Source organism: Mercenaria mercenaria, chromosome 11, assembly GCF_021730395.1.
Source record: "Mercenaria mercenaria strain notata chromosome 11, MADL_Memer_1, whole genome shotgun sequence".
Lineage (NCBI taxonomy): Eukaryota > Metazoa > Mollusca > Bivalvia > Venerida > Veneridae > Mercenaria > Mercenaria mercenaria.
In genome coordinates, this window is record NC_069371.1 from 67741797 (window position 1) to 67767314 (window position 25518).

The following is a 25518-nucleotide window of genomic DNA, read 5'->3' on the forward strand; positions in this document are numbered from 1 at the left end:
GATTCAATCAAACCGGATGTGCTATATTGTTGCTTTTCTTTGATCTATGTTTCCAAATGATCTTTCCATAGATTTTATTTACTGATCCAAGTTTGTCTGTTAATAAGTATTTCAAGTGTCCATTCATCAATTGAATGATGACTTTATATTGATAGAGAACATGATGTTTGTAGAGCGGGAGTACTCAAGTCAGACTCAAAGCAACCGTGAAAAAACTTTATTTCAGTAGATACACTACAATAGATCCGTTTACATTTCGTGGAATATGTACCTATAGACTATTTCCTAACCTAGACACTAAAATCGGCAAAATGTTTGAACAAATACAAAACGATATGCAACGTATCAAATCGTATAAAAGTAGCAGAAGTATGAAGGGTAATGTAATGTTTAACTAATAATGCCAAATCTGTGTGTGGTTTTTAAGCTGGGATACATATGTTTATAGTTATTCCCTGCGACCTTTTCCTGACTAGACAATCCCTGCAATATAATTTGGTTTCCTACTTATCTTTCAGGTATTTATGCACAGTTCATTTTTCATTTTGTCAAGGTTGCACACTGTAAATCAAGGCTCGACCGTGTGCATCTGTAATGGACAAATACACTGTATTTGTTCTCTAAACAAAAAAAAACTAATTATTGGTTCTTGAATTATAAAATATCTTAAAATATCACAACACATTTGTCACTGCACGGGCTTCTTAAATCTAATTTGAGCCTTCATTTAAATGGCGACATGATCGAGTCATGCAATTAACCAATATATTGTTTTAGCTTAATTTAGAAGAAAACGATCACGGTAGTTAAGAGTTAAATCGTTTTTGTGTGACGTTCAGCAATTTTTAATTATTCATTCTACAAAGTTCGCTTGACTGATATATCAAAGTCCTTTTTTAAAACTTGTTAAACCACATTTTAACATACTTCTCTAAAAGATATGGAAAATAGCTGTGCTATTATATGACAACACAGGGACTATGTTTTATTTTAGTTTTATTTAAGTTGTTTCTTGTCAATGCGCATGTTGTTAACTTAACCTCTACAGCTAGATTCTAATTTCACCTCCTCTTACATTCTAGGTTACTTCCCCGTCCGAACTGGGAGATATAAGTCTAGCTTTTGGAATAAGTATTATGCACAGTATGGCTGTCTGCTGCAACCGCAATATATAAATACGTATATGGTTATTCATGTTCACTTATTTATGTTTAAAAGAGCATTTTACATATAATTCCTCCTATTAAAATTACACGGGTAAGCTGTTCACTATGTACTTAAACACTGAAATACTGTGGGAAATAGAAGGATTTTGGTGCCAACATGAACCCTTTAAACACCAAATTGTTTTTATTACCGTTGACTCTTTTATTTATTTGATTGCCTTTCTTTCTCTTTATGTTCGAACTAGTCAATTTACGTGTGTGCATACATTTATGATCACCACATGTATGATCACCATTTCCAAAAATACTTTTCAACAGGGATCTGGTTTGATCGGGACTGTTTAGAGGTCTTATGGGATATAACATGAGAAGAATAAAACAACTGAAATCAGACAATGAGGTAATTATTTCTGATTAGGTATACGGATAAGGACCAGCATATGCCTCGAATGACACTTAGTTCAAAATTATGGTTTACGATGATTAAATTAGTAGATTCTTAAATTCATATAATTCGATGTTGTTGCAAGTCGTCGATGAAATAAAAACTGTGATCCTTCAACTGTACTGGAAAAAAATCATCGCTCAAGACGTTATATCGGACAAAAATGATGAGACATTTTTCGGCAAAGAAAGCATTTCTATTTTATATTACACCAACACGAAACATGACATTCTTAAGTCCTTGTATATTTCCGTATTAGCTATTCAGTCATCAACAACGGGTTGAACATTTCCATCAAAGATTTTTTTCTCCATTTTTGTCGCCCCTTTATTATTATACTTCTTTACTCTGCATATAAAACATTGCCCTCCTGAAAGTGTAGTTACAGACCTAGTGTTGCGATAATTAATAGAAATCATATTTCTGTCAATGTAATTTCATTACCAGTACGTACAAATGGAAAGATAAATTGTTCACTTGGCATTCTGTACGTTTGTCCAGGTTATTGATTATGGCTTATCTAATTTGTCAACAAGTCAATAAGAAAGCTCCTGTAAGGTATATTCAAGCGAGGCAGAAAGAATAAAATGAAGTTGAAAATAGACAAGCATGGGGCAAACAAGGCACTAAGTAAATACCAAATGTACGGAAAGTTCATGTTATCTGAATATGTCGTGTATGAATAGCACTTCAGAATGCGAAAATAACCTATATCACAAAATAATACTATTTATATATTAAACAAATTAAAGTCGGCTTTCTTCGGATTTCTACAGTAACCAGTGAGTTCTCGCACAGAGCAGCTATGGTAACAGCATTCACAAGACACGCCCTTCCTGTAGAAACTGCCTCTTTTGTCCAGAAAATTGCTAGCCTGTGTTCCGGGCAGTAAAAGATCCACAATTGGCGGTCGTGTGTCATCTAGTTGAGCATTTTGTTGTTTGCTTAAGGCCAGAAATGTGTTAGCATCTACGTCTGCAAATGTGAAAGGAACAAATAAATTGTGGTAAAAAAATAATGAATATGAATATGGTGAAAAGAAGTCTATTTATTATCACGACTATATTAGTTTTTCGATCTACATATATAAGTTTAGCGGACTCTTTCAGTATAGCAAATGTGGACATAAAGACAGTTTAATGTTGTGTGAACGTCTTGACTCATGCTTCATTAGTTCTTGTTTGCAAAAGGTGGCATTACTGTCGTCATTAACCAAAGACAGAAGCCCAGTAGGTTTGGGAGAGATTGTTTAAAGCACCTTATTTCCTAATGAAACAATAGGAGGTACTCCGTAGCGTGATAACAGCGTATAGTATAGTGATGTTGATACTTTCAGTGAGTACCTTGTTACTCGCATGACGTTTTATTAGACTTTCTGCGCCTTTGTTAGTGTGTATGACTATTCTTTTCGTGAAATGGTATATTGTATATGTTATTCTTTCATTCCATGCAAACAAATATTATCAAGGGTGTGCACCTAAATGTGTAGATTTTACTATATATTTCGGATCTACTACAAAGTCAATGTGAAAACACAAGTTTACTGACTCTGAAGCAAAGCTTATGTCAACCTAAATAAATTTACTTCTGTTCGAGCATTTCATTGTTTTCTTTAGTGCTCATTATTTCCAAGTAAGTGTAAGTCTGAAATGAAATACTTCGTTTATCATACAATAGTATAACTCAATGCTACATAACATACCAAGCAGACTTGGGTCTACTCCAGATACGGATCGTTTTCTGTATTTTCGCTCTACATATCCACCTTTTCCACATATCAGATCTAAAGCCTCGTCTATCTTGCTTCCACATATTCCCTGTTAATATAAAATATCATTGAATTTGCTGAATGACATTCTAGAAGTAAACTCTTATATAAGGAAAGCACACATATCCTTCAATCGTACAGGCATTGTGAAATAACACAAGGTATCAGATCTAATGATAGTAAATCTACTATACAGCAAACGCCTTATAAAGTAAAGAGTACGCTGCCATCGCGCAGATTTGAGAACAGTTCAATTTTGGGAATCACCACTGTGCAAAATAATTTCTTGTGGGGGTTTGATTTTATATCTGATTTCAAAATCTTCATTGAGTTAGAATATCTTTCAAATTTGATTCCTTACAAATATGTTTACACGCCGAAATAGTTATCGGATAGTAAACGAGTAAAAAGGGTTACATATCCGAAAAGATAAGCCGTTTGTTAACAATATATTTGTGCATGTTCTGGATGGCAGCTATGTACATGAAACTGTAAGGAAATTAAATCTGCCGACTATGTGATACCTGAGATTTATATACAGAATATACTGTTTATTTACATGATATAAGCCTACTAACATGAAATGTCATTCTATGATTATACCACGATTATAGCTGAAGACGTCTATATAGCATTTTGAAAATTAGAAAAGAACGCCTTAGTATGGATTGGTGTATCACGTTAAGTATAGATAACATTTACATTCTAAAATGTGTTATTTAAGAATACACATTCAATGTATGATAGTCTATCGTAGTTGTTTTTAAATTTTTGAAAAATGTAACTTAGAACAAAAAAAACACTTTTGCGGGTATTTTAACGTCCCTCGTACATAAAATTATTGTAAGAGAAGGATTTTCTTGTTTAAGCAAAACAACCGTGAGATTATATTACAGATCAAGGGCCGAAAGGAAACAATTGTCTATGACGTAATATCGCGTAATTTACGACCTTCGTTTCAGACCCAATTATCTTAATGAACCCGGGAATAAAATCAGATTAAAGAGAGAGCATTTTGGTACTTCTAACAAGGCACAGCATTTTGTAATTATCGATCGCAAATTAAGATGGTAACACCGAAATGGTAACTACAATTTGTTTAATCATATCGAACTTTCCTAGGAGGGATACCTTATCCAAATCAAATAATAGCTGTATTAAATAAGACCGTAACCGTAGTTCAGTACTAACTTTTATTGACTCACAATTGATATAATAGGAAGGACTGCGGTTCTAGTCTTGCAAAAGAAAACTGATATACATATGCTATTATGCAGAATTTTTGTTTTCCACTACTATCAACTTATGAACAATTTATCGATTATGTTTCAATAAATTCAGGATCAAGTAATAATTAGTCACGTCACTTCTGACTGTTTTTAATTGTTTTGCCTAAAACATTATTTTTTGAAACAAAATTAAACATATTGTTACCAGGGATGAGGCATAAGCTATGAAAACTCTTTTTCTTTTTCAAGCAGCTAATACCAGAAAGGAAGATTTATCAGTCGAATAAATGTTTCAACTAGTTCAAACTTCTATTACCAAAAATACTGATTTTCGAAAAAGACTTTAATGCTGATAAACGTGGTACAGTATAACTCTTTTGAACAGACTCTTAGTTTAAACATACTTTTATTTCATTCGATCAAGCAACATAGTTGCAATATACATAGTTGCAATATACATTTATGCAATATACATTTATGAAATGTTGGATCAAAAAACAAGCAAGTAAATGCTTATATTAATTCCTTTCTATAACAGACTCTTAAATAAGAGTAACAACGATGAAATACAATTAAAGCCCACATATGAACGCTTACATGCGCTGTCATTTAACATCCCAAGTCTTAATGCACGATATTTTTATACTTACATGAGGGTGAGGTTTAGTGAGAGGGGAACACGATTTCATAGCTCCGCAGCTAACCACTGTTAAGAACAATGCCAGCAAGAATATACATATAGATTCAAAAGATACCCCATTCATCATCTGGTTCGACCTGGAAGAAGAAAAAGACGAAATATGAGCATATTCAATCAGAGGTGTCAATAGAACTTCCAATAAAACTTTATCGCCAAACAAAACTGAACCTATTCGGTTGACGTTTACAAATCAAAAATGAGCCGCACCTTGAGAAAACCAACATAGTGCAAGAATACATGCTGTTCGCTTTCAAAGCCTATTGCAATTAGAGAAACCGTTTGCGAACAGAATGGATCCTGACCAGACTGGTCTGGATCCATGCTGGTCGCAAATGCACTATGTTGGTTTTCTCATGGTGCGGCTCAAATACAGATCGATGTTGTTTCCTAATAATAGGATGATTATCCATTTGTTCTACCTTGTTATCTTTAATATTCATCGCAGATTTTAGCAATAAAGTATATGTGATAATTTACAGCGTAGTGAGAATATTTATATGATTATTATATCAATGCAAACCAGTTTATTAGCAAAATCAATGTTTACTCGTATAGGCTTAAAGACAGAAAACATACCTATCTTAGTTTTGTTTTGTTTTATTTTCTTTTTTTTTTTTTTTTTTTTTTTTTTTTTTTTGGGGGGGGGGGGGGGGGGGCTTTGTTTTGTTTTCTTTATAAATGTTTGTAAAACAATGTTTTGCTATGGTTAAGAAAAACAGTTTTGACGTATAAAAACGGGGCACTGTAAACATCCAGTATTCCAAACGCATTTGCTCCTAAACCTTTTGACATTACACACTACCCGATTGCAATTTAATGCTTATAATATGTTGGATTTTGTTGTTGTTGATTTTGTTGTTGTTTTTTTTTTTTTTTTTTTTTTTTTTTTTGTTGATTTTATTTTTTTTTTAACTTTTAAAATGGGTGCTTACCACAATGATACTGGCTGAATAGCGAACAGTGCAGTTACACTGGTCACAAAGGCAGAACCAATCGTGTCCAGCATGATAAGGGTAAACAACATTTTATTTCATGAAGATCACTTTAACACTAGTCAGTTTAATTGTCATGGTGAACAAAGAGGGGCTCTGTCCTAAAATTTATTTAGAAATAAAATATCTATAAATGGTGACAGAAAGCACAAACTTTGAAGCAGGTATTGATCTTCAACTTATCTTGGTTCAGTTTAAATTACTAGTCTGTCGAGATAAGTGGTAGTTGCTGTGAAATGAACAGGGCATTACAAATGCTTAGATTTCAATCGTGACGTAAAATTTTCATTACTAGGAGATCTAACTATCTGTTTTAAAGTTGTCATTAAAATGTAAAACTCAAAGACCAATGCATTTGAAAATATTTCTCTGAAGAAAAAAATCCTAAATCTAGTTTCATAAAAGGATTTAGAACATGCTAATATTAGCAATTAATCGTTAGCTTAGTAAGTGCAAAGGGTCAATCTGAGTATAACACCTAATAATGAATGTCATGTAATTATTTTTCCCATCACTAAAACGACATAAGCTGATAACTTTGTCACTGATTGCTGAAAACTAAAAATAACGGAATAACGGAGTAGCAATGATGTAGTGGATTTCAATATTCCAGTATGCAAACTATAGACTTCAGATTTTAACCAACCAATACCTAAATTACTGCTCGTAAAGGAAGACAACAGAGTATAAGCCATAGCAAAACAAAAGAAAAATAACACACACACATTTTCAAGAAACAGATTGAAACATGTTGTTAAAAATATAATAATAATAACCTTTTTATTACATACGTATTTACACGTATACATGTAATGTAAATATTATGAGTTTGTTCAACAGCCTGAATAAGATTGACAATACTGAATTAATAAAAGAATAAATGCAACGACACACATTAAGTATAGCTTATAGATCATTTATTGACTTTCTAATGCAATTAAGTTTGCTGAAACGGAGCGCAAGTTAATGCATTAGAAGGTCAATAAGTGTATCTATAACCTACTTATAGTTAAAACACCCCTTTTCATCAATCAGCGACATCTCCGTCTCAAGTAAACTAAACCACTCAGGGAACCCTTCTTTGAAATTACCTTTAATCAGTAGTAAGATATATATTCTTTTAATTTGCAGAGTTGTACATAGTCACTTTTTTCAATATGTTATTAAAAATCTGTTCCCGTTTTATTTTGTAAAGGTGACTTTGAGAAAAAAAAGTTAAAAATTTGAATTTGAACTTCCCTTGGAGGTGTGGCCAACATTGCTTGTACACAAAATCATTTATATATAGTAATCGCACACTGGTTTATTTTTAGACCGGTAGAGGTAATATTGAACTCCGGTTTACATTTGAAGGAAATTTTTAGCAACAATTAGTGCACTTTCCGGTCAATGCTGTAATTAAATCTTGGAGATAATACAAAGCGTGAAAGGTGCAGAAAGGTATAACTTGAACTATGAACTATACAGCTTGCATTAAAAGAAGAAAAAAAGACTATTTGATATTTATATACATGATCCGTTCATTATATAGACACACTATTTCTTGTATGGAGTCCCTGTTCTGGCAATTGCTCCGCCCCCTTGAATGTGGGAAATCTATAGTAGGCGGAACAATGAATACTCATTAATTTTGAACTACTTCATGATTAAGTGGACCAATTTCTTCAGTTATGAAATAATATAAAAAAAGTTACTTTTTTTAAAAGCCCTCGCTTGTCACTGGATAAAAAACGATGTTTGAACTAAATTACGTCATACACCCGATGTGAAATTCAAGCGTCAGTATATGAAAAATATTGACGTTTCCGGTACTTTTGTAACTTAACGGGGAAAGGAAACGAGTATGTAATAATACCTTGCATGAAGATCAAACGTTAAATAAAGGTGAACCCCTGTCAACTCTTTATTTCAGTATGACGGATGAGAATTTTTTTATTCACTCCGGTCTTTGCGGTGACAAAGCATTAAAACGAAAGTACTGACAGTACATAACAAAACATAAATTCCAACGAAAAGTCCAAAAATCATTAAGTAAGTTAGATAAGACATTGCCTTTCGTAGTGAGCATGTTTATTTCTTAAAACTGTCAGTGTCCGCCAAATAGGGTTTTAAATATTTTTTCTCTCCCAGTTGATACCATTTGTCTAGATATTCAAATTCTAAGCACTCTTGAACTAATCATAACAAATTGCCATCTCCGCCTGGAATACATCACGAATCGTACTCTAATTAGATTTTAATTGGAACGGTGGAAATTCTCTACTTCTGTTTAATTTGGCGTAGGAGCTGTCAATTTATAAGTCATTTTAAATGAAAGAGTTTGAGAATTATTTCTAAAGTTTAATTGCTGAAACTACAAAAAATTATCGCAGTAAAATGGATACATTTTTACTTAAAGTTGCACCTTATTTCTATGATATTATTATGTCAAAATTTTGTTATATGTCCCAGAAGACGCTGAATAAATTTTATGTAACTCACAATACCATCTTATCACGAGTATATACCTTGGGACATTAGTCCTCGGAATGATAGAATCCGTCCGATGTATATGTTTTTCATCTAAATCGGTGCTTGGGGACGTAAGGGGTATTGACCATACATTACTTTACATTATTACATAAACAAACCCATCCACAACTATCTTGCTATTATTTTGCTAGAAAAGGTTTTATTATAGAGTAATGTGATCACTAATGATGTTGATGATAATAATGATGATCTGTTCAACTGAGTCTTTTAGATATGATATGATAAAATTTTCAAATTTGGTTGAAACATGAAAGAGACAGTACGACTTGTAAACATTTTCCGCATTCGCTATAGCATAAAATAGAAATTGAACTTTTAAAGGGAGAAATAAATTCTGAACGAAATCTTATTACAATTTCCATGCTCTATTGGCAGACATAGAAAATACAAACAGGATAAAATCTGTTTTACATTTAAATTAAGAAAGGAATGCATATTCAATGGTTCAATAGTCTGGAAGCTATGTACACAAACCTCTGTTTTCCAAATATTTGAAGTATTTGGTGCGACTAGTGACACAGTTATTACATAGCCTTATAGAGCCTTACAGGTGTAAGATAAAATTTATAGTTTCGTATTTAACGAAAACAAATGGGTACTTTAGTACCGGGGGTTTACGGCAGTGGCAGTGCAAGCTGGTTTGTCAATATGCAATACCAATCGGCAATCTAATTCTGTAATAACCAGGCATTTAACAAGGTAACTTCACATGTTAAGTACCGTCTGGGGTGACCTGTGCTGCATATTTAAGTATATCCAGTCTGACAAACTAGGTTGACCTGTTGTTTTATATCCATATTGGAGTCTAACACTGCTTTGAGAGTCCTCAAACAGCTGATTTCATCACAGACACCGATATTATTCAACTTTATGTCTGGAGTTATATTACTTTTTTTATTAGCATTAAGCTCAAGCAAGTTGCAACGTATCCAGGGGACGATACCAGCGACTCAACCCTCAATACAATACAATGCCTGACTTCTAGGTACTGCTCCTTTTGGTTTAACGAACATGCTAAACTCAGGGTGGTCGGCGTACATATGATGAACATATGGGAACATATGTGGACGTGCGGACTCCTGAAGATTTTATTATATTTACTTTATATTGTAATATAATATTTTAATTTTCTTTTTTGTATCATTGAATAAGTAAGATAATTTGATGTTAATAATCAAACTTTTATAAGTCGATTTTTTATATATTTTTGTAACCTCATATATTGTTTGATGCATGTAGCGAACTTTATTGTTGTTAAAATGAATTTTTATGCTTCCTGTGCTTAGTTAAATAGACTAAGTATAAATGAAATCATTTGACTTTTATGAAAAATACCCTAAAATCTCCTTACATCGTTATAGTTCAACTTCAAAAATGTACGTATTGTTTATATTTTAGCAAGATAACCCACTGGTGTTATCTTTTATATATTAGTTTGATACCTCACCGATGTTTTCTTTTATATATTAGCTTGATGCCTTATTATTTTTATAGTATATTTTTCAGCATGATACCTCATCTCTATTATATTATATATTTTAGCTTGACACCTCAATCAAGTTATCTTATACTTTAGCTTAATACCTCAAACAAGTTATCTGCTATATTTTAGCATGACTGATGTTAACCTAGGTGAGATATTGACTACAGCTGCATTTAAAACATTGTAATTCTTTTATGATTAGTAGGACAAATATGTATAGCGTTCGATAAAATGTAGAAATATATACGAATAAGAACTAGGCAAAAATTTACACAACGAATATAGACGGTTTTATAGAAATTCCATCAATTGTTTTCAAAAATAAAATATCTGGCTCTTCATGTAAAATAATCTTGGACATTTAGCCGGCTTACAGAATAAGTATATATTTCTCGAGAAAATCTCCATTACTTAATACTTTTGTGCATGTAAACAATTATGTTTTTCATCTTAACTACATTGCAACTGGAAAGTCACTGTGAAAAAAATATATGATTAAATACCCCGAAAATGAAGTGTTATTATAATGGCTCGTGAAACTCTTGCCCCCAATATTGGTATAAGTTGAACAAAAACGTGTGAAATCATTTAGCCTCTTCATGAACTGTCGCGGGAGTCTCATTTATCTGGTACATTTACCTTACATAATAAAAATGGGAACTATAAGACAAGTTAATTAATTTGTAGATTCCACCTACTGAACTATGTAAGGATTGGTCGGTTTATATATAAGCCCATCTTAACCGTTGTGTATAATCTGATTACAGTCAGTTCATATGCATCGCAATGAATCAACATTATTGGAACACGCGTGGTTTATATACATCAATAGTTCATTACTCTTAAAGATGTCCTGGCAGTCAGATGGCTCGGTTTTCATATAAACAACTCTACTCCAATCCGATAGAATGTTTATACCGTGTGCAATATTTAAAACATTAAACACGATTTGCGGAATTGAATCAAATTATAATTTTAAAGAAGCTTTAATTAAACGTAGACAAAATATATAAAATTCTTAGGTATCCATAGATACGTTTAGTTCCAAAGCTCTTTTTTCCTTATCAACTTTCATTACGCAATCGACCTAAATGAAATTTTAGCCTATCAAATGTTACCGTGCCAATAGCTACTTAAACAAATAATATTAGGTCTAGACGCCCTAACAAACATTTTAGACAAGCTAGTGTCTGGCTGAACTAAAACCAACATAAAATAAAAACAGAACGCGTTTGTACTCTCTGATAATTATTCGTGAAATAACTCTCTCACCTCGTTTTTATTGGTGATAAAACTCTTGTAATTATTTTATCTTAACTTGTCTTGATCAATAGTGTTAAGGCTGACTACACTGAGCATTTCAAGAGAGCTCGTCATGTTAGCAAATTATTAAAGACGATAACGCATGTTTCCTGGGATTGATGTTAAGTATTTTCTTGGAACATATGACTTTTTCGGCGACGCCGTCTAAATTCGTTTTCGTTTACCTATGCCACGTGACTTCAGTTTGCCAATCAAACTACTTGATAACGCATTATAGATAATTTATCAAAATGGAAGATTTATGCAACACTCTGCATGATTGGACGAGAGTGTCAATTTCTTTCACTCTGTTGATTGTGCTACGCTGAGTGAAATGTAGACAAAGCGTTTATCCTAAACGACGCTGCTCACAGTTTTAAATTAACTTTGGCTCAGTATATTTAACAAGAATATTGATATATCTCAAAATAATAAGTAAGTTTAATAAATATGATAAAAACCTGTTCAAATACCAACATATATCAAATTAAAAAAAGAGCTGAATACGGTCTGCGTATCACATGAATAAGGGTGTGATAAGAGTCTTTTATGTAGAGAAGTGCTTTTTAAAAGATTTTCCTTGTTACAGTTGCCGTCTGTATATGAAAAGGTTTCTTGCTTTTGTTACTAATTCAGTTTGCATATTAAAATGAGTACTTGTTTGCTTTGATATATTTGTTACAAATTATTTAACTGATCTGTTATATATGAAGATTTTTCTTTAGTATGGTATGCAAATATTGAACTCAGTTGAAATCTGTTTCATTATATATATGCTATATAATGACTGAATCTCATTACACTGAAATGAAGGTACGTTGCATACAGTTTATATATGAAATATTGAAATAATTACAATTGTATGTTTTGCTTGACCTTCACTTTTTATAGGTGTGACGTCATTGTCCAAAGATTCACGAATAGCGAATATGCATTTGTTGAAGCGGGATCAGTTGGCCTATTTCAGAAATAAATAAAATAATAAATAAAAAAATCCTTTAATTGATTTTTCTCAGGTATTCTAATCAAACTTGATTTGTAGCATCTTTATTAGGCCCGCAGCCAACTTTGTTCAGCTGGGACATTTGACACCTTTTAGGGGCTGCTAGAGCTAATACTAGAAATGCCTTTATACAGCGTCTCATGAACAGCTTGGTGGATCTTTGTCATAATATTTTTTTTTTATTTGGTCTGGAGCATCATTATAAGGTCCTCTTCCAAATTTATTTATATAGGAACTTGGGCCCTATTATTGACCACTATAGCTAAAAGTAGATATGCCTTTCTTCGCATTAACCACTAAAATATAATGGATTTTTATCAAACTCGATGTGTAACAATATCGTAAGGTCTCCTGCTATTTTGTTACAAATGGGGATAGGGACCAATTTAGCTAAAAATATAAACACGTTTAATGACCTCTTCTCATGAACCGCTTCATGAATCTTCATCAAACTACCGCTGTAATTATTCGTCTAAGGATAAACGAAACAAAAATTGCAACCCTACGAAACTTTTGTGAAAAAATAAAAGAGAACCATTTAAATTGTTAAAGTGTGGTGTTTAGTTTTGCAATTTGAAAAATGTTAGATGAAAGATGAATGTTAGATGAAAAATTCATAAACTTCTTTCCTTATTACAATTCGCCGACCATCATTTTTAAAGATATTTCTTGTTTGCAATGCTTTGAATTGCGTAATAAATGCGTTTAATATGACAGAAATATGTCAAATATGAATGAAAATGTTTAAAAATGAAAATCCTTTCAGGGTTGATAACAAAGAATAGTATCGAAAAGGCCTTTATTCGGCGGCGCCCGAAAAGAAAACCACATAAAAAGGCAAATTCACGTATTTGGTGGATGTCGTCAAAGATTTATAAAATGATTTCTAATATCGAGTTAGATGCGAAATGATTATTAAACAGTGACTTTCTCTTGAATTAAATTATTGTTTGCCGTTCAGGTGGGTGTTATTATATCACCCCAGCTGCATCCGTGTGAAACAATTCCTCCGCCACTGAACTCCAATGATTTTAATTAACAACATATCACTGTTACTATTTCTTAAATACTCTTCAACGTTTTAACATTTTTTATTTCTTCCCAAATGCTATACCACGCCTGCCATTCTTCTTCCGTTTATACACGGTTATGTAGAATATGTAAAATTGCTTATTTGTAAAACATTACAGAGAAACTTCCCTGTTCTATTTTCAAGAAATAATTCTAGTTTTCTCTGCTTCTTTGTGAGACACGTTAGCAATATTTGAATCAATCACACACGGGAAACACACCTTAGACAGGAAATTGTTTTGCAAAAATAGAAATATTAAAGATTTTGATCCATACGTCACTCGGCCTTTGAAATCAGTCATTATGTGACTACAGTGAATGGAGCGTTCGTCTGAGTTTTCTTAAACAGCTTTTGTTAAAATTGATTTTTCGCATTTGACTGTAAAGTACATTTTTCTTTTCAAGAACAATATTTATATCAAATGGAAATCAAAAGAAATTCGAAGGTTGTATTTAATACAAGAAAGATATTTTCTGTCGCGCAAACACACGGTCCAAATGGCTTAAAGTTTTGATTTTGGTATTTTAACAAATTTTAAATGCTAAAAGCCGATATATCATTAATATGTTGAGAAAATGTCTGTGGGTGATCCGTCATCTATATTTAAGGATGAAAAGGCACTAGATGCTTTTGACCTATTTGGCCTATTTGAAATTTGTGTCGTTGTCAATTGCTTTCAAGCGTTGCGGTCTGAATAACTGTTAAATATACTAAAAAGGTGCCAAAACTTCAAATAGAACGTCATATTTAAGGGTGATGCATTACGCTTGAAACTATCAGAAAGAAGAAACTGTTGTTGATCCGTTTTTGTCAAAACAGAATACAAATCTAAAAGCAAATAGAAGATCTACATGTAAATGATTTCTTTGTGTATAAAAGTCATTAAATGAAAAAGAGTATGTTGTACTAATTAAGTTATATGATATATATGCAGGACAATGGAAAGCAGGTCTTGATTCCTGTCAACTATGGCTAATCTCTATAGTGCTAAGTAACAATGCAGAACAGTGTATTATTTCCTTTGACAACATTTGGTAGATTGCACTAGATTTTTTAGAACACTGTTCTGTGTAGTCAAAGGAATATGGACAAAGTTATCTTTCCATCAAGATACTAGTTGAATTCCTAGGACTGAATATTCATTTTTGAGACAATTAGCGAAGTCCACCTATAACAAATCTAGTAAATGACGCTAGTATGCGCTTCCTTAGACCGCTAGCTTGCTAAATTTCTAAAATGGACTGGTCCATCATTCAATATTGGCAATTCCATTTATTATTTGAAGGGGTTTTCACTGAAAATTTACTGACTCAGTAGCGAATAGCACCGGATGTGCAGGCTGATCTTCGTCTGCACTGGTCGCAAAGGCAGAATCACTTGCCGCCAGCGTGCTTAAGGTTTAAACTTGGCAGTTCCATGTTGTATATGGCAGTGTTCAACAAATGTAGGTCCAAATACCTTGTCAACAGCAAAGACGAAATGATACAAAAACATAGTGCTACCCTTGATAACAAAAGATGACACACGTTTTAATGCATAGATAGCTAGCAATGAACGTATCTTTTATGTACTTTAGAATACAGTAAAGTGTTTTACAGTTAAACAGAGTTAAATCTTAGTGTGCAGTTAACACTAATGAGCAAAACAGCTAACTTGTATTACCCTTTCAGATTTAATCAGGTCGAATTAAACAAGGAATTAAACATTCGTAAAAGAAGTCTTTGAGTGTCATAAACATCACGGAAAAGGAAACAAGCTCGTTTTAGATACTAGTAAAGTGGTGTGTTTTAAATTCGAATTATCCTTAAACCAAATTAATAGCCCTCAATATACGTGCGCAGAGAATTGAAGCGATGCGCCGATGATAAAAAAAGCAGCACTAATTTAGTATGCATCATGAAATAGTCTCTTTTGTCTATAGACAACGTATACTAATACATTACGGAAAAACATGTAAGCGTCTACTCATTAATTAGATGTAGTAAAGACTTCATAAAACCGTGATAATGTTTTATAAAAGATGACAAAGTACAAGCAATATGAAATGTCGGGCGTACGAGAACTGTTCAATATGAAATCCGTCAATGTGACTTTTTGTACTAAAAGAGCACGTGACATTTGCACGAGTCGCGGACGTATTAATACGGCAAATCGTATCTGAACTGCAGAATCGTTTTTCTTTCTAATATTTTACGAACGATTTAAAGCGCCTCCAGATCGTTCGGCAACAAAAACAAATAATTTTTTAGATATTTTGAAATAAATGCTATATTTCTTAAGAAGGCTTTAAAACTTAAAGGTCCTTTACTAAGGGAAAGTGAGTTGGCAATTGTTTTTCATAGCCAGTGCATAGACTTCTGCAAGACACTAAATAATGAAGATTGGCAGGTCAAAATTTACAGAAGGTCTTTGGAACTCAAAGAAATGTATGTGTATTATGCTGAAATTTCAATGAATCGACAGAATGACCCCCCAGGTCTTTTTAACTTTCTTCATACTTCATAGAAAAATAATTGTACATACACTGCGATTTATTTCGAATTTCTACATACCAACTTTCATTTTCCAATAAAATGAAATAGTTTCTGTGCATTTTAAAAGACATTAAAATGTTCACTTTCCTTAGTATTGGACCTTTAACTACTGACAAACTTTATGTTACGGAAACACATGAGAATTGCTGTTTTTACCACTTTTTACGATGAAAATCGAAAAGCATTTGTCACGCTTTTACTCCAGGTAAACTGTCTCCATTATAAATGTCAATATTTAGAAGTCATTATTCACTACTTCAGCTATAGCGCTATTGGTTACGACGACAGGAATTGTCTTTATTGCCGCGGCGGTCCGGGTTTCGATTCCCGACGCGTTCGTCTTTTTTTTCTTGATTTGGAACTTTTAAAATATTTTAAAAACAAAAATTCATATTCTAATGTTCATTCTATGACCAAACTTCAATTTGAAAGAAAAATTATTTTTAGCCAAATCTGGAGGCATGCTTCTTTAAGAAATTACACAATTAAAGGTGGTCAAAATATCAAACCGTTTTTTCACAATATTCCCACAGCTTATTTAAAGGTGCCAAATAAAGACAAATAAAAACATAAACCTTAAAAATGACTACACATTTTTAAATATACTATTAAACATTTCGATAGCCGTGCAATGTTCCTCTGAAGTCTAAACATGTGCGGAGAAACGAATGAATTTTTTTTCTGTAATTTCTTAGACTGACATGAGTAGTCCTTTTGTCCTACTTTCGTGTTTATCGCTTTTCCGTAATCGGTCGAATTTCTTCGGGATCACGTGATTTTAAAATTAATTCAAACGATTATCCGTTGAAAGACGCGCCACAAAATAACTGTATTCATTTGTATTTCCATGATGGTAATCATACATGATTTGCCTGAAAATTTGCGATTTTAGTTTCAAATTGACATACATATATTAGGCCAAGACAATGTGTTTAAGGTTGAGAATTAGGCCTTAAGAAACAAAAATCAAACAACACCAAATCATAGAAAGAAAGAGTTGTTAGACATGAAAATTTGACATTGAATTCCGGAAAAGGAGTGCCTAAAGGGGCCCCACTTCCGGACAGTCAAACGCCTTTAAAAACTCACCATTTTCAAATAACTGTTACACATGTTCCTTTTTATGCATTTGCAATGGCGTGCGAGTGGTGAAATTTCGCAAAACAAGGTGGAACACAGTTTTTAGCAATTGTTTATCTTTATTTCTTTACAAATGGTATTCATTGTCGAAGGGAGACAATTTTTTCCGAATATTTTAAGTACAAATGGCATTTATTTTCAAAAATCGAGAAAAAGTTGTCTCCCTTTGAAAATAAATGTCATTTGTAAAGAAATAAAGATAAACAATTGCTGAAAACTGTGTTCTATCTTGTTATGTGAAATTTCACCACTCGCACGCTATTGCAAATGACCCAAATTCTTGCTACAAATGCTATATCATAAACTAACATGATATTTCATTGACGTGAAATTGCATGGAAATTGTTGCGTATCTAGGTTTTTCTTATCAGATGTACTTTGAAACAATATCACGTTTAATGTCATGATGGGTATTGCTATATGACTTTAGTTTCATGCCATCTTTTCAAAACTGAAAGTACTGATACATTAATGTATTAAACTTGCATAATAGATGAGACATTGCCAGCGTCAACTGCTGAAACAATGTCGCTTACAGAACAACTGTTACAGTTTTTAGTCCTATTGAAAAGAAAATTCCAATACATACATAGCGGAAAAAACCCTATGACAACAATAAAAATCACACATTTTCTTTTCATTTGATATTAATGTTTCACCACCTTAATAGAACTAAAAGTTCTATGTGATTCCAGTCGTTTAATCTTAATCTTTACCCTACTTAATTTCAAAATTGGACTGGTCCATTATACAATTTGGGCGGTACCACTTATTTTTAAGGGGTATTCACTGAAAATTCACTGCCGGTGCAGACCATGTTCAGCCTGCACGGATCCTGGTCTGTACTGGTCGCGAAAGCATAATCACTTGCCGCCAGCAGGATAAAGCAGCAACTTTATCTTTATTTTCGTTGCAGTAAATGATGCACCAAATATGCAAAACTGTTGCACACATGTCATTCGGAAAGCAGACCAAATCTTGTGTCTTATTTATCTGTATTTAAATAAAATTTCTTGTTTGAAACATTGGAACATTGCGTCTGTATCAAAAATGTTTGCAGTCTACATGTAAAACATGTATATCATCACAGCTATTTGGTTTCATATTAAGTGTATATAGATAAATTGTAGTTGTTTGAAAGATTCTTTGTGATAGACAAAACTGAATTCAGTTATCATAATACAACACACCATTTTATATATAATATACCTTTTCAGTCTGAAAAACAGCATGTAGTTTCACTATTGAATTTAACTGCAATCGTATAAATGATTCTTATTTGTAGGAAGAGTAATTGATATTTCAGAAAATATTTGAAATGGAAACGTTTCGATATATAACTTATAGATTCACCTTTCTTACATAGAATCTAGCCGAACAGAAACTGATAAGATTTGAACTTTATACGAAACTGCGGCTGGGGAAACAGCTTTAGAGAGTTGGGAACAAAATGGCGGCAGAAATCTGCCAGATCGCACAGCAAATTTTTTAGTTATCTTAGTTCGCAATGTCTTTTTTTGATGTATGTAAACGCAGTTTGTTTCCTATATTCTGTAATTGGAACAATATAATTATTATCAAGGATATAAACGATGACACTAAGACGCAAAATTTAATATGTGGTGAGGTAAGCGATAAGAAATTAAGAGAATAGATGAGCGTTATAATTTGTCATTAAACGTTTGGAACAGACACTATTGCAAAGTTAGTTAGAAAAAGCAGACAAATTTATTAGGCAGTATATAAAGGACAAAGATGAATTACTGCAGATAAATATCATGAAATAATCTTTTATAAAGTGGAGTATTGAATGTAATGCATATGAAAATTGTATAAAAAGATTTCGAGAAAATCATTCTTGACCAGTCCTTTACATTTTATATGTCTTTGAGCGTGGAGGTCATATTTCATAATATCGTTCTTCACTTTATTTATAGCCCTTTGCGTTGTGTTTTTGACAGATGGATGAGGTCATAGTGTTATATATTTATGGAAATTTGAAATTACACGTATATAGTTATCTTAGTTCGTAGGTTTGTGAATATTGACGTCTCTATATAATGTTATGTAATTAGCATCGAAAAGTTCATGTATCTAAATATAGCTATTTATGAGATGTCAGACTTGAAAATGACAGAAATTATCACAATTTACTAAACTTGTAAGTCGTAGCTTTTAGCAGTCTCTGCAAATGTATGTTATTGCCTGCACCAGCAGCATTTGAACTTATGACTTCAGACGGTACTTGTTTGTGTTAATTCGCGATCAATTATCACTATTTTTTATCATTTTGTGAAGAAATCACCGGTAGGTAAAGGAAGAGATATTGTTTATCAGTTTCAGGTTTTGAGAGTTGGGGACGAATTTGGGTTGGGAGAGAGCCAGAGGAAGTCTCTTATAATGTAACACACAAGATTTATACAGAGATTTGCAACATTCTTAATAGATAATTTATAATTTATAATATTCATTCATTTTAAATATTTGCTGACCTTATTTAAAAAGTATACTAAAGACTAGATTACAAACGGAAATTTACAAATCAGTTGTAAACAATCAAGTTGAAAACGGACAAAGGAAATGAAGAAAATCGTCATTGTTTGAAATTCAGCTTTTTTCATATCAACATCTGCCTGCCTATATAGATGATGAAGGACTAATTTAGAAACCATTATGTACTTAATAGTCGATTAGAACTTGAAACAGAAAAACAAAATTAACGGATTTTTAATTCTCAAATCTATTACAGTTCATTGTATAAAGTTTGCTTTCGGCTTCTGCTCAATAGCCTGAGAACCACTTAACCGAGAACCTTTAAACTTGATAGCATGATTGGGCTTATAAAGTGGATTACTCCTTTTGCCGTTAGGGTCAATACGTCAAAGGGCAACGTCACACGGTTCTAAACATTTAAAATAACAGTTTCTGCAAAATAACTGGAGAACCACGTGACCATTGTACTGTACACTCCTATTTATATATAAAAAAATAGAACGAAATAACTGCATCCTTTAAAAAATAATTAGGTTAAAAATTTGACATGAGCAAAGTTGTATTTATCGAACTAGATGTCGTGTTTCTTAATCTACTTATACTCAAAATAACTTTCTACAGTATTTAAGTTTTTTTTCGTTAATGACACGGAGAAGTAAGCCTATTTAAGTCCTAGACAACTATATTTCCAATACTGGTACAGAAAACTTATAATTGTGTTTTACTAAAATTAGTTAGATGTACTGATCTACCATTTCATATTATATTACATCTTGACACTAATTAACTAAAATAATAGTATAAACGTCAATACTATACAAGTCCGTATTAGGATTTTTTTCTGTTTTTTAGTGTAGATGTGGAAGTTCGTAAATGGAAATGTTTTTAAAGGCAATGACCTCCGTACGAAAACAACAAAAAAATAGGTATCAAGAAATTAAAGCTATATCTCTTACTAATGCTTTAAAACTTAATTACTGACAGACTATATGTTATAGAAACAAATGAGAGTTAGTTGTTTTTTACTAATTTTTACTGTAACAATGAAACTCGAAAAGCGTGCGTAACGCTTAACTAAAAGGTAAACTGCCTTAATAATAGATATCTATATTTAAATATTTAATGCGCGTCAAACATATAATCTTCCGTTACGGTATTGGTAAAGTCAGCGAAAAACGTTTTTAATGTCGCGGAGGCCCGGATTCGATTCTCGAAGCGGGCATCTTTTCTTGATTTGGCATTTTTAGAAACAAACACTCATATTCTAATGTTTTTAATATGACCAAACTTCAGTTTTAAAGAAAGATAAGTTTAAACCAAAATCGGGAGGTCAGTGCATTTACAGAAAAAAAAAATTAATATCATTGGTAATTACTCGCTTTGAAAATTGAAAGACTGACGTCTTTGATTTAATGAATGCTGGCAAAAACATATGAGCCGTGCCATGAGAAAACCAACATAGTGGGTATGCGACCAGCATGGATCCAGACCAGCCTGCGCATCCGCGCAGTCTGGTCAGGCTCCATGCTGTTCGCTTTTAAAGCCTATTGGAATTGGAGAAACTGTTAGCGAACAGCATGAATCCTGACTAGACTGCGCGGATGCGCAGGCTGGTCTGGATCCATGCTGGTCGCATACCCACTATGTTGGTTTTCCCATGGCACGGCTCATATGTGCAAGTTATTAGTTGTTTGTGTACAGAATTTGAGAATGGTCATTTATATTCTAAATATGATATGTAAATTAATTCCACCTTGAAATAATATAAAAATCGGGCATTACCAAAACATGTCAGCACCAAAAGATGCACATACATTGAATATTAGAACATGACACTTTATATAAACCACCGGTCAATATTTTTTTTTGCTATATTCAATACAATATTCACTGGCATGATAAGTAAAAAAAGTTACAAATGAGATCAAAAATTAATTTCACTATCGTGTAATAAAACACTTATTGAATGGCTTACAGGTCTATAGCCGAAAATATTGGATCGCAAGCTATTTGATAAATGTATACAGACATTACTTTATAGTATGTTAATTGCAAGCACCATTTCACCACAGTTTCCAATAAAATTGTTCTTGTTAGATTGATACTACACTGTTATTTATACTGAATCTTAGTTTATCGGCATGTAATTTACTACATGCTTCAAGTGCTGCAAATGTCGCCATATGGCCTACAATTGTGTCGGTTCTACATTAAAGCAAACATATACATTTAATTAATAGGAAAAAGTGTACAGAACTAAATGAATTGTTTATCTCACGATTTCACAATTATTATGCATTATAAAAACAATAAAGTTTTAAAGGAATAAAAATGCAATTCATCAACTAAAATGTCACAGACATTACATTTTCTTTTATTTCTATCAATCGAAATAACATTGAGGTTTTGGACATTTTGTAGTGGTATTTGAAATGAATAATTGGAACTAGAGATGATTCTGGTAAACATACAGGCAAAATATTAGATTTTCATAATAAAACAAGTATGCCAAAAGAAGTTGTGATGTTTCATTTTCCATAACTCTAAAATAATTATTTTTATGCCAGTCATTTTTCTGTCTAAGACTATTTTTGTTCTGCCATTTGGGATGTGTGTGTAACATTATATGCATCACATGGTATTCCCTAAACCTTCTGGCTAACTAATTGGTGATTTATATATTGTCTTAGTAATTCAAGGCAGCTATTACAGAATGAATTTAATTAATCAAATGTCCACACTCAGTCTGCAGCATAAACGCCAATACCATAATTCTCCCGTCTACATACAACGTTTTTCTTATGATGATTTTTTTTCTTTTCAAATCGATTCACAGTGGTAAAAACTTGAAAATTTCAATAACATAAGGCACTCAAGACATGTCCATAAAGATTACAAAATGCATCTTGAAAAAAAAGGTATTGGTAAGATTCGAATCTTACTTTTATTTTCTATCTTTGATGAAACTGATATCATGTTATTTGTGTAAGGAATATTGAAATGTTCGTTGAGTGTATTGTTTTCTTTTGTTTAAAACGTAGAAGTTGTAAAGTGTTAAGTTCGAATGGTCATATTTGGAGTGAGACTGATTTTATACATCAAACTTGTTTCCTGCGAACTTTCCTTTGCCAACGCCTGGGGTGAGTGCATATTAATGTATATATACATCTAAGAGAACCAAATGAAATTTAAGGTCACATGGTTTTGTTAGGTAAACCAAAACATATAGATGAAAATAAAAATATGTATTTTCTATCCTTTTCCCATGGCGAAATACACTGAAAGACAATTCAGAAATTTGCTTTATTTCAATAATCGAAATACCGAAACTTTCACATTACTTTATGATATTTCAAATATGTCACCAATTGCTGGATAAATGGTATTTAATTCTAATATTTTGTTACTGATCTGTGGTTTGTCTGAAATGTCGATCAAAAATGTGTTTAATATACTCTTCATAATGAAAACGGCACGTCGTAAGTTTTCTAACATGACGTTGGCCGGCGTCGAAATCACTGTATATTCATTTTTGCGAAAAAAATCCGTTTTAGATGTTTAGACTTTAGGTATAATGCCGCATGTTCTGTGTAAATACTTGATATTCTATCAAATCAAAAACTTGCAAAATTTCCATGTGACAAATTCGTACAAAGTCATTGCACCATTCTGTTTGTACTTTTAAAACGTACCATATTTAGTGTATGAAAGGCACCTGATCACCAAACAAGAAAAAAATACATTGAAGTGGAAAATAATTAATAAATTCCGAAAATAAACATATGTGCTACATGTATGCAACTTTTGCGAAAACATTGAAAAAGAACATTTCTTCAATCATTTATTCAAAACGGTCGTACGTTCATGTATATCACCTTTTATGAGTATGTCTTTCTAAAGTCTTGTATATTTGCGATGTTTTTAAAGAAACTAGAAACCTGATGGGTGTCGCGAAAAGTGAATTCAATGATGTTATTACCACTTAACATGTGTGCAAATGATATTTCGGATCCTTAAATTTCCATGTCTCTCCTGCAAAGTAACGAAACTGAGCAAAGTTCTTTTACACTAGTCGACGATAAAACCTTTGCAGTAATACAGGAAAATTATATACTATTTAACGGTTAACAGTTTCAGATTCCATCGTTATTGTATGAAGAAAATAAATGCTTTATTATTTTGTCTGTAAAATAAATGTCTGTAAACAATGTCTTTATTTTCAATAATAAACTGTTGACAAAGCAGTCAAATAATCCGTTTGATTACATATTGCAAAACAACTGAAGTTTACAAAGTTTTTTTTCAAAAGTGTAATATCAAAGATCATATTATAAAATAAAATAGAATTCCAAACTTCTCTAACAACATTAATAATATTCTTACCTATCCGCCATTTTAGCCAGTCCAGTTTGATATTAAACCTCAGACGAACCACAAAAAGAACATTTCATTTAGAGCTATTTGTTTTTAAGGAGCCGAAGTTTCGGAAGTCATCTCTACCGCCGTATCATTTTCGAGCATATATAACAGATATCGGCTATTGTAGGTTCACAATGTCTGTTCCACCACTGAAATTAGGTTGCCAATAACTTATTGGAAACATGTTTCAGTATGCACTAGACATTCTCTTGAAGCATATGTCAAAAGTAAAACTTATTAAAACGGTTTATTTAAATGTATTTATTTATTTTATATCTTATTAAAAAAAAATCAATCTATGCTAATTGAAAAATACGTTGGATTTTATCCTAATACATCGACATTATCTAGATATGCTTACGTAGCCTTAATCATTACATAATTGATATACTGAGTAACATAACACCTGTGGGGGTCAAAGGCAATGTTCAAGATCACAGCTACGGTTCTTGGCCTTCTTGCCTGTTAACGACACGAAAAAAAAATGCATCGAGTGTCAAAGCTAAAGTGTTCAAGACAAATAAATATAAAAAAATCAATAATCCAGAAATACCATTTTTCTAAGTTAAAGTGGACCATAATTGTCAGTGTCTTTCTGTCGTTCAGGTGTTGGCGAGGGAATGAAAGAAAATGACAAAAGTTCACAATAAAAATAAACCCAGAAAATGCCCTTCTATCAATTTGTCAGGAGCAGCGTACAAACAAGAAATCATCTGTCATACAGGTCCTGTGTTCTCACATTTGGAAGTCACTCGGTCTACATTTGTTTATGGCGAGCTAATGAAAAAAACTGAAAATGTGTGCATATATGAAATTTAGCAATGTTTGACATATTATACAATTGCATAACTCAAACTAAAATGTGTGCATATATATAATTAAGCAATGTTTAATATAAAATACCTTTGCATTACTTAACACTTATAGGTTATCATCTTTGTACCAGGAAATACGCAAGAGTTTTGCAGTAGAAATTATTAATATTGCGCAATATGCTTTCGCTAAAGAACGAGTGCATATTTCCCGATGTAAAGATAATAGCCGTATCTACACGTATATGTGTAATGTAAATATTATTAACTCAACGGGGGATAGAAACGAGTATGTAGTAAATATATATATACCTAAGCAATGTTTGACATGTGATAAAAAAAGATGTGCGTCTACAGGACACAGCTATCGTCACTTGCATTCACTGTAAGGTCATATTTATGTTACTTGCTGACAATGCAAGACTAAA

The 25518-nt window shown here is 32.3% G+C and overlaps 1 protein-coding gene across 1 annotated transcript; it reads right to left on the reverse strand.

The window, feature by feature from the left end:
• Positions 1–202: 202 nt before the first annotated feature.
• On the reverse strand, positions 203–24393 carry LOC123532476 (molluscan insulin-related peptide 3-like). The gene is made up of 4 exons (XM_045313927.2): positions 24243–24393; positions 5259–5385; positions 3314–3428; positions 203–2586 (listed from the first exon to the last, which is right to left on the reverse strand). Exons 1-4 carry the CDS (start codon positions 24251–24253, stop codon positions 2342–2344), a joined length of 498 nt encoding a protein of 165 aa, XP_045169862.1. The 5' UTR covers positions 24254–24393; the 3' UTR covers positions 203–2341.
• Positions 24394–25518: the final 1125 nt, after the last annotated feature.